Source organism: Oratosquilla oratoria, chromosome 26 (assembly GCF_046742065.1).
Source record: "Oratosquilla oratoria isolate Oo_2021 chromosome 26, ASM4674206v1, whole genome shotgun sequence".
Classification (NCBI taxonomy): domain Eukaryota; kingdom Metazoa; phylum Arthropoda; class Malacostraca; order Stomatopoda; family Squillidae; genus Oratosquilla; species Oratosquilla oratoria.
The window spans coordinates 44,372,152-44,383,043 of record NC_134802.1 but is presented as its reverse complement, the minus strand read 5'-3'; the positions used below and the strand labels follow the sequence as shown (position 1 = coordinate 44,383,043).

At 43.0% G+C, this 10,892-nt stretch overlaps 1 protein-coding gene across 2 annotated transcripts in view; it reads left to right on the top strand.

Moving 5' to 3' along the window:
* The window catches only part of LOC143039501 (uncharacterized), a 15,638-nt gene extending 5,435 nt beyond the window's left edge, over nt 1-10,203 (top strand). For both annotated transcript variants that reach the window (XM_076209626.1, XM_076209628.1), the window contains exon 2: nt 4,750-10,203. In XM_076209626.1, coding sequence (XP_076065741.1) covers nt 4,789-6,729 — 1,941 coding nt within the window. In that variant the 5' untranslated portion in view covers nt 4,750-4,788 and the 3' untranslated portion in view covers nt 6,730-10,203. The remainder of the gene's footprint in view (nt 1-4,749) is intronic.
* The last annotated feature ends 689 nt before the right edge of the window (nt 10,204-10,892 follow it).

Sequence of the window (10,892 nt, the reverse complement as noted above, 5' to 3'; positions counted from 1 at the left end):
GTCCATCCTAAGCAAACGTAGGTGGCGTAATCGAAGCATGCCGGTCTCGTATTCGCTTAGCTCTAAGTTTGAATCCCGCACTCCACTCCGATTCCCGGCGTGCAGTGGCTGTTATCTGCGCCAACACTCTCCAAAGGGAAAAGTGACGGCTTCGGCCGCATCCACGGAGCGCCTCCTGGTGCGTAGGCTCTTCACTTTCTAACCAAACCACCAATTGTGCGCGCGCGCGCGTGTTTGTGTGTGTGTTCGTTAGTAAGCGTGTATGTGTTTACCTAGTCTTGAGGCACATTAATGAGCTGGTCTTTCAAAAGCCCGCTTTTTTTATTTTCTTTCTTTTTTTCCGCAGTTCACTTTGGACCACGTTCGTGTTTGATTGCCTCGTTTTTCTGTTTTCCGTCTTCTCCTTTTTCATCTTCTTCTTCTCCTCTTTCTTTTTGTCCCTTTTTTTCTCCCCCTTGTTCTTTTTTCTTCCTTTCTCCCCTTATTTTTCTTATTTTCCTTCATCTTCCTCTTCTCCTTTTCTTCTTATTTTTCTCCTCCTTTTTCTTCTTTTTCTTCTTATTTTTATCCTTTTTCTTCTTTTTCTTCTTATTTTCTCCTCCTTCTTCCTCTTTTTCTTCATCCAGAGATGGCTGCATACGTTTTATGCAGTCAATATTTCAGGGGACTTTTGTGCCACATTTAACTTTCACTCTGCTTCTGCTATCCTACTCTAATTTATTATTTTCGGGGTGATATTGTCCTCTAATAAAGTGCCGTTTGTTTCTGTCAAAATACTAGAAAATACCTTTGGCTGAACTCGCGTAGTACACTATGGACATCGTAGTGAACTATATCAAGGACGAAATGATAGCGTACGGGTGAAAAAAAGTATATCACCCAATATCAACCCTAAGGTGAATAACATTACCTAGCGACAGTTGGAATACTTGTCTAACAATGTAATTAAAAGGTTAATCGAGATCAAGCTCGAAAACCGTTTAACAGGAGTCGGCGTGGAGTTGCGGTTACCGTTCTCACTTTGAAAGTTGAGGACACAGATTCGACCCAGAGAAGAAGGAAAGATTTTTCTGGTGAGCACTCCTGTCTCGAACGCGGAGATCCTGGTTCTAACCCCAGGAGTAGTACGCATAAGGCTCTCCAACCCTACTCAGCAAAAGCAGACCTCAGAGGGATGTATATAAGGCTCTCCAACCCTACTCAGCAAAAGGCAGACCTCAGAGGGTTGTACATAAGGCTCTCCAACCCTACTCAGCAAAGGCAGACCTCAGAGGGCTGTATATAAGGTTCTCCAACCCTACTCAGCAAAAGGCAGACCTCAGAGGGCTGTATATGTTACAGTAAGAACACGTACCTAGGGATTACGCGTAATCCCTGAATGTTTATTCAGTGAATACGCGTAATCCCTTACTGTAACATATATAAGGCTCGCCAACCCTACTCTGCAAAGGCAGACCTCAGAGGGCTGTATATAAGGCTCTCCAACTCTACTCTGCAAAGGCAGACCTCAGAGGGCTGTGTATAAGGCTCCCCAACCCTACTCAGCAAAGGCAGACTTCAGAGGGTTGTAGTCCGGTGTGAGCATTTTATCAGCATACCCAAGACGGTTGTATTTGTTAGAGGTTCTATTTACATCCGCAGTTATTCCAACGCAGTCTGTACCTTTTCCATGTTCTTCACACCATGATTACAACACAATCTTGCCACCAATCACTCACCTTTGTATTCCATCATTTTTCATCCTACTAAACATCTCTCACACATCGTCTTTGCACACTTTGTTACTTCCTCCTTGAAACACGTCCATTCTTCTTCCACTTCTCTCATCACTATAGTCCACATATTTCGCAGTTCCCTTGGTATTCATCTTCTTCGTCTCTGCTCACTTATCAAAATTCTTCCGGCTTCCACCTGAACATCGACATCCAGAATTCTTCCAATCATCCTTTTGGACACAACCACATAGTTTATTAATTCCCTTTTGACTACCCTCCCACTCTGTCCCATACATTCTTATGTCCTTCTTGAACACTGTTCCTTTTCATTACAGTAAACCATCGCTGCGCCGTACCTCGTTACGCCGAATTTCGGCTATATCGACCCTAATGAAACCCAAGGTCTAAGTATACAGGTCAGACCGTTTGAATTCTTCTGCGCAGCTTCTGACGTCATTAGGCTAGTCCATTTTCTCTTTGTGAAACACTGAAGAAAAATGTGAAACGCCAAGGAAGACAGGAACTATAATATTTTATATTATATATATATATATTATATCATATATATTATATATTCATATATATAGACAGGAACTATAATATTTTATATATATTTATATATATATTTTATATAATATTTGTCAGAATATAACTAATTGCGTGGAGCGGTGCGAGCGAAGGCAACGTCTTTCCCAATCGACGCACCAGCTTCAACTGACAGCTATAGGACCCGCCAACCCCACTTTGAACAGCCAGGTGACGTTCACGGGCCCGCTGCGCCAACTCCCTCGAAATTCGGTCGGAAGTGGTTAGACCTTATATTCTTAGATCTTGATGAAACCTACCGACCATTCGTCTGATATAACGAACACGGTATATGCGATGCAAGGTTTGATATGGATGGCGGGCGCATGGAAAACCTATATACATATGTAGTACTTACAGTGCGTACTTTCGGTTATAACGACCAAGCCTCCCCCTCCTCAATTAGTTTGATATATCGAGGGTTTACTGTAACTGGTATACTGGTGAGACAGTGTGTACCAAACTTCAATCTCATAAACCGACTCGAAGTTCGATATTTGCAGAGAGTTTGGTGTTAGGCTGGTGGTTTGCCCCACGTTGGGCACCCAAATGTTAGGCTGGTGGTCTTGCCCTACGTTGGGCAGCCATACGTAAGGTTGGTTGAAGGCAAACTCTGTTGGAGAGTTGGTTTTATTTAACAATGAATTTTGGGCGCCAGTGGGGGGGGGACGAGACGGCGAGGGAGGTGACGACTGTGTTTCAAGTCATGTCCCTGTGTGATCTGCTTGCGGGGATGGGGCGAGAAAGCAAGGAGCAGCGATTCAGGCTCATGTATGATGCTCCGAGGCGATCTGAATCTTCGGCATCCGTTCAGTTCTTTATATACACGGGCAGGTAATGACCCGTGCTCCTAATTGGCGTGAGGTCAAAGTGCGATGCGTAGGGAAGTTGGACGCAAAACGTTCTCAGGCCGTTGACTCACGTAGAGGTTTGTTCTGGGTGGCTAATGAATACGAAATTTCAACTTGTTAAGAATGTATATATTTGTTTACAACACGGACAACAATACTTGCACCTGCTAACAAAGCTTCTTAAATACTGACGCCACGCTCTCGTTCGCGCCAAAAACAAGACACGCATCGCATCTGCGATATCTTATACAAACAAAATACATTTTATTGTACATAATGTAAATATGGTTACAAATAAATAATAAAATAATACAATATATACACCATGCCAACACAGGTTATGAGGCGGTTATCGCACGTGAGTTCCTTCAAAAGGGCTTTGTGGTGTCTCACGTGGCAGACCCTGGCACTGGTTAGTCATCCTTGGGTGGCCTCACAGGGTTCGCATTAGGTTAGTGAACTGCATGTGTGTTTCCTCAAACGGTCTTTGTGATGATCATGCGGCCAGCTGTGGCTCACATGGCTAGGCGGCATATGAGTCAAACTGATGGCCCCACGAGCGATTCCCTTGGGAGGCCTCGGAGGTCAAATGTCGTGGGCAGAGAAGAGATGAGGACGAGAGTGAAGACTACTCCTAATATTTGGCATAATAAAATATTAAGATATATCAAACTTTCAGATATAACGCCCAAGCTCCCCCCCCCCCCGAATTAGTTCGATATATTGAGGGTTTACTGTACTCTTCTTTCAGTACACGTCTTCAACACCCCCTCCCCTTGTTTGCTCCTTTCTGGCACATACTTTCCTATTACCTCATCCTCTGGCTCATCTCGGACTCCAGTGATAGAACTTTCAACACCTCTACATTTATGTTTCTTTCAAAATTCTCCGCACATTCATTTAACTTATTCAAAACATTTCCTCTTACATATGACCAAAATACACAAAACCTATCAAATATGCACACATCTTTCCATTGTAGCAACTGCAACGCTTTGGCCTTCTTAGAATGCACCACACTTACCAGTACGAAATGAAAACAACAAACTCTCCACTGCCTGCATACACCCATACCCTCAGAAAAAAAAGCAGATACAATTTGAACACTTAATAAATAAACGTTAGTGGAATCATGCTACCACGCAGAGCTGCAATCATTCGTACATCTAGTGGTATAAGAAATCATGTTATACTGCACTGTCCTACAGTTCAATCCAGACGGATTCACAGAGGCGTCTGTGTCCAGAGATGGATTAGTCAACTGTTCATTGGAATACAGAAAATTTGACAAATCCACACAATAATTTGTTTCCTAACCAAATCTAACATAACATTAACTAGGTCGGAGTTGTGTCATTATGTCATGTTGATGCTGGTACCCGCCTCATACTCTGGGTCCTGTTTCAGTTCTAATGACTCCCTGGTAGCCCAACCAGAAGCTCCTACTTCAGCTGCAGTTCATTCACCAATTTTATGTTGAGTTAGGTTAGGTTAGCTTCTGGTTGGGCTACCAGGGAGTCATTAGAACTGAAACATCATTAATTTATCAAATGTGTATTGTTAATGTTTTAATAGTATATTTTCCTTTGGGTCTGCAGAATGGAGGAATAGGAGGCTTTCCCTGAAGAATCACCGTGATGCCTCCCCGGAAGACCATCCCTCGACTTGAGGCTCTGGCCATGAAGACGCTGGTCCGGCGTCTGGGCCAGCCCTGTATTGAAATGACCTTCGGTTTCATCATGATCTTACAGGGTCAAGTGAACCAGGAACTCAGAAAGTCCCAGACCTCTTCTTCCTCTCCGCAGAACAACCACGACCCGAAGGACTCGAATCCCGAGGAGTTCGCCGAAGACAGCTGCGGCAAGGAAAATCACGAGGAGTGTGCTCGAATGCCCTTGCGGAATGAAAGTGCTTGTGGCTTCTTTTCCGACGAAGAGGAGGACTTCATCGACGTTGATTGTGACATCGAAATATGGCGGAGAGCTTTCGAAAACCACCAGAATTCGTGGAAGGGCCAGCGTATGACTTACAATCAAAAAGTGTTAGGATATCGCGTATTGATGGAGCAGGCGAGAATATACGTCAACAGCCGACTACCAGCAGCTCTTCAGCGGAGACTACTGGAAGAGCTTTTGGAGTTCATTAGCGTTATGCACATAAAGGGTTGTGACAAGGTCCTACAGTCCATTATGAAAACTACGATTGGCTTCTTTAGAAACGAGATCGTAACCCAGTTAAACCTCTCCTCTTGTGTCCATCGATCCCAACCGAAACGTTTGATTGTGCCGGGTTACCACTACCCCCGAAGTATGCTCCGTGGTCTCTTGGGTGTGGCGGGCCTCAGGTCCCATAAGAAAGACCATACGATAGTTCTTGGCGTGCCTGGAGACCTTGACTGCTTCATATACGACTGTAAGAACGTGACTTATCTGGATGTTGGCCATTTTGTCACTCCAGCTCTCGTCTGGAATTTGGGATGTCAATGCACCAACTTACGACAACTCTTTCTTGACTGCCCAGATGGATTCTTCTGTTACGAAAAGGAAGGAAGCAGCGTTGAGAGACAAAATAAAATTTATACTAGTGGGTGTCTTGCAGCCTTATGTGGGGAGGAATATAAAGGGTTTACCGGGAAACCCAAAGGATGTAAAAAGATTAAAACCCTCGTCTTGCCTTCACCAGATTTCCGAATTGACGAAAAGACAAAAGAGATTAAAATAGTAGCTAAATGTTTAAAGTTTATGCCAAAGCTAGAATATTTGGGAGGAGTGCCAGTAATTCATGTCGTTTTAGAATATGCGAAACTTTACAGGGCGGAAAACGAGCCCCCGAAACCACTTAAGTTGAAGGGTTTTGACGACTTCAACCGACAGTGCAGGATCAGGAATCCTGACACGCTTGCTATCAACACTCTTCTCGGCAGCGTCAACAAAATCATTGTGCATACCGTCCGCCCTGGGGATACGTTTTATTTCGCAGAGTTCCCGAACGTGAACGAAATCACTGTCAAAACTTCTTTTGAGAGGCTCTCCTCGTACCTTTTACACTTAAGGAATTTGAAACATTTAGATTTGACCGGAGGAGGAGAGAACATTCGGCCCTTGTTGACTTACCTTCACGAATCGTCACCATGCATCGAGGAGCTAGTGCTTAACTACTTCAAGGTCGAAGAATGTGACAGAAGAAAGACTGAAGACAAGTTTCTACAACTGAAGACAATTAAACTCTACTTCCCCAATGACTTAAACCTCTCGGTGGTAGTGGACCTTGTTAGCTGCTGCCCTGCCCTTACTTCTCTCCATCTCCAAATACGGAGGGAAGCATGCGTGAGTCACATCGAGGATGAGTACATGGTCCAGCTTGCGAACGTTGCCCCCAACCTGGAGAACTTCTTCCTGCTTCAGCACTACAAGTGGTTCAAGGAAGTAACGGCCTTGTCTGTGGAGGCTTTTCTGACGTCCTGTCCGCGACTGTCTCGTCTGGGGAAGATCACGCGATGGGGACTCACGGAATCTGAAGTGGAGGAGTTACAAGACAGAGTGAGACACAACAACTGGGATCTTCTTTTAGTCGTCTGAATCAGTAGGTTGTTTTTTAACTTTTAAAACATGTGGTAGGGCAGTAAAGAGATGATTTTTTGTTTGTTTTTCAATTAAGTTCGGAGTCTGGTATTCGATAAGTTTGAGCTGTAGGTGCCTTGCATCGGAGAAGAATATTACATTTCTAGAATGATGGCCATTAAAAGAAGCAGTTGATTTGTAAATGCGAAATCTTGTTTCTATAAGTTGGTCTGATAACGTCATACATGAGAAACTTCTTCAGGAAGATGCCTCTTTTACATGTATCATTGGTAGTATACAGACTGGAAACTTACAGTATCAAGAAGATATATGGAATGACTTAGACAGTATCGTAAACGATCTCTGTGAAATGCAAAAAAGTTTTTATTGAAAATGCAAAGATATGTTGGAATAGTGGTAGAGCAACACAACCTTTTTTGTTCCTCGGAGTCACAATCTCAAACTGATTCTTGTGTGAACGACAGAATAAGTCTTCTTATAGCCATATTTTATATGTCATACTTTTTATTTCTGAGGATATAAGACTTTACATTGCAATGCATGGTTTAGAAGGAATTAACAATGGGTTGTCATGCTACAGGAAGTAATTACTTGTGACTTTTTCAAGTAATAGGTATTAGAAGTGTTCACATTTAACAAGACCATAGTTCTTTTGTTACCAACATGACTCCTGTGCATTGGGGTTCACTGGGCAAAGGAAAAATAATTTTTACTTTGATGGATTGTTGAATATGGTATTATTAGAGGCCCAAAAAGTCATGGATCTGAAGATGTGTAGTCGTTATGAACAGTGACTACCTGCTCACAGTTTTAATTAAAGGTGCAATAGAAATTCGTGCTCATACTTGATAAGAACTAGAAACGCTTAGCCATTTCTGTGCTCATACGTTGTCTCCAGTTAGTGATCCAAGATGGAAGCTTTAGTGAATCGTTATGCAAATATTAGGGGAGCTAGTACTGTCTAGTGAAAGACTTTGTCTATGAAGGCGTTTTGTCCACATGAACCATCTGAAATTTGAGTGTTAGAATAGTTCAGCATGATGGAGCATTGTATATTACTATTATCATCGGCAAACGGCCTCGCGCTGAGGAGACCTGCACGTACTCGGAGTCAGAAGTCTTGCGCTCCGGCCCATGGTCATCAAAATCACCGGGTACCCTGAAACGTCAAATCCCGACCGTTTTGCAGTACGGTGCACGATGATTTTCTCTCTCTCCACAGTGGCTTGTAACCCGCTTAGGCTGGGGAGGAAACAGATGCAGTTTGGAAAGTTCGAGAATGACACATCATCGTGCATCAACGATAAGCTCGGAAACAGGACGCAATGTCAGTTTACCTCATGCGACTGCGGGTCATTTCAAATCTTGTGATCATGGCTAACGTTCGAATTTTGTAGCCAGAACTAACGTTCGGATCCTTTGACCGTAACTAACTTTTCAACTGAAAAATAACTTGATTTATCGCGCAATGAGGACTCAGTGCCGTAGTCAAGAACCTCGTGGGGTGCCCGACACTAGCCCAAAAGACGACCGACGATCGTCTAGATTAAACTGTGGGTGCCAAAAATCGGACAAAACTTTGCTACTTTTTTCGCGTCTCAGCGGTATAGGTCCCCTCCCTTCACCTATAAGGGCCTTAGCCACCACTCACCGCATCATGATGTTACCAATGGTCATACAAAACAAGTTGGAGATTTATTAGTTACTGTTTTTTAAAGTGCCGGGAAAAACTCGTTAGTCTGCCAGGTTTTGAATGCTTGCCAAGGGTTCCCCACCCCTGGCAAAGACAATGATTCTATAGTAATCTAGTCGTTCTTTTCTCGGGACGTATTCAGGGACATCCCATTGGTTACACCACGGTGTTATGTATGTCTCCTGTTTAGAATATGGACGATTACCGCGCCGTTAATATCATGAATAAGTTTTTATTGCGCATCAACATCGCTTGCACGATGACATCGGGTGTCCCGTGAATTTGCTAATTACCAAGGGGTCCAGCGTTGTGGCATGGCTATGTGTCTGCACGGCTCTAATATATATATTGGTCCTGCCTGCCAAAAGTCCTTTGTGGAACCATGGCATACATATTCAGCTGTAGGCGTATTTGGTAACGACTCAAAAATCGGACGCGTCGGGCCTAGGAACGCTGCGAGCCGTCGTTCCTGTTTGGGAACACATCGCGCGATTTGACGTCATCGTTATGAGTGCGTCCGCTAACCATTCACTGCCCAAAGAAGAATGACGTGGGCAAACCTGAGAAGTTATTGGTGCAATGCGTTCGAGATTTGTGTCGTTGCCTAAAGGCCACGCCATACTACGCGTCTTTCGAGTGAGGGTGGCCTGGCGCGGGGGTGAAAAGCGCGCGCATTTTAACCGTCCTGTGTTCAAACGGTGACTCATTGCCGTGGGTGAATGACGCACGCTACTCAGTTCATCCCTGGCATTTCTGTCTTTGTACAGGTGATGTTTCACTTGCCACAGGCACACGTTATCCTTGTACAGTTCTATCAGTTGAATAACGTCCTCACGACGCCAGTAGAGCTGCGACTTCTGTGACATGATGAGTGAGGCGGTTTGGTGGGTCTTCTGTTGCGCCTCACCAATCCACCACTGCTGGGAGGACAGTGGCGCGCGTCAAAGTGCCCTGCGCGTCTCAATTTGAGTGTGTTGCGGGGACCGCCGGGGTCAGTTCCCCACGATTTGACGCGTAGTGTGACGTGGCCTTAAGACGCCTTATGGTAAGCATTTTACTTTCTTGTTCGACACCATCGGCGTGTGTTATAATTCACAAGTTTAGGATAGTCGTGGTTAACTGCTGCTGTTACTTTGGTACAATGATCCTAGCTGTGAATTAATGCAATATTTTTACGACAGAATTATTATGTAAACGCCAATGCAATAACATATGTGTATAATCAGCAAGCGACAGAGTAGGGTTCGTCAGTGCGAGATCACAGACTGGCAAACTTCACAGACATTTAATTATTGTTTTATTATATTATTGCCAACGAAACTCACGTGTTGGTGTTCGTGAATGGTGACGAACTCTATGCAAAAGTGACACCACACAATAACCGTGATATGTATGAATTAGTAAGACCTCTGTTCACAGGAGGAACAGCGAATAAATTACTTAACAGGAGGTCGCGAACAACACTGACAGTTGTTGAGATAATACTGATTGTTGAGAAATATAGTATTAAGATGCCCTAGCGGAAGAAAAAAATTAAAAAGATAACCCATTATCATGCAAGAGAAACTATACACTATTAATTAAAATGTACTATAAAAATCACAAACTACTCCGTAAGCTTTTGTTAGAACGACACTGAGTTCTAAATTTATAGTGAGAAATACGTGTTATATCCTAATTACTGTTTCTGAAAAACTACCTAACTTGTAAGTATATATATATATATATATATATATATATATATATGTTGAGAAATTCTGACAGGTTGACGTAAGCGGAGTAGGAAACACAGGAGTCTTAGTCTTCAGTTTATTCCTGACTAGTTTCGCAGGTATGCTTTTTCAAAGGAAAAAGCATACCTGCGAAACTAGTCAGGAATAAACTCAAGACTAAGACTCCTGTGTTTCCTACTCCGCTTACGTCATATATATATATATATAAGGTATAACCAGTACCTCTTTGTCCATTTTTTCAATGTCTGGAAAATGCATAATGAATATGTAGCTGGACTGCATACCTGGAAGGGAATACACACACAGACAAACACACACGCACACACAGAGTAGAGAAGTTTCACTCGTTATCCTATATTCATCGCAAAGAATATATGTGTATAAGCTTATAAGTCTTTCACTCTTTATTCACATTTTGTATATCACCCATAAGTCTTCAGGCCACGATTGTTATGGACTACTGTTCACATCAGTTGTTGATTATTGAACAAACTGTGTAGTAACTACATTTTGGGAATCTAAGCACAAAAGTCACAAGCGATGAAGGAATGATATGAACGATGATGTGTATTTACATGACCATATCTTTAGTTTTTTTAATGATGTTCGTTTTCATATATATGTTAAGGGTTCCATATTTAATACTTCACTTGTAATATCAACTCGTGGTCATATCAAGTTAATACGTTGACGAAGATTTGATTGTGTAATTCGTGTTTCCTATCATGTCTGTT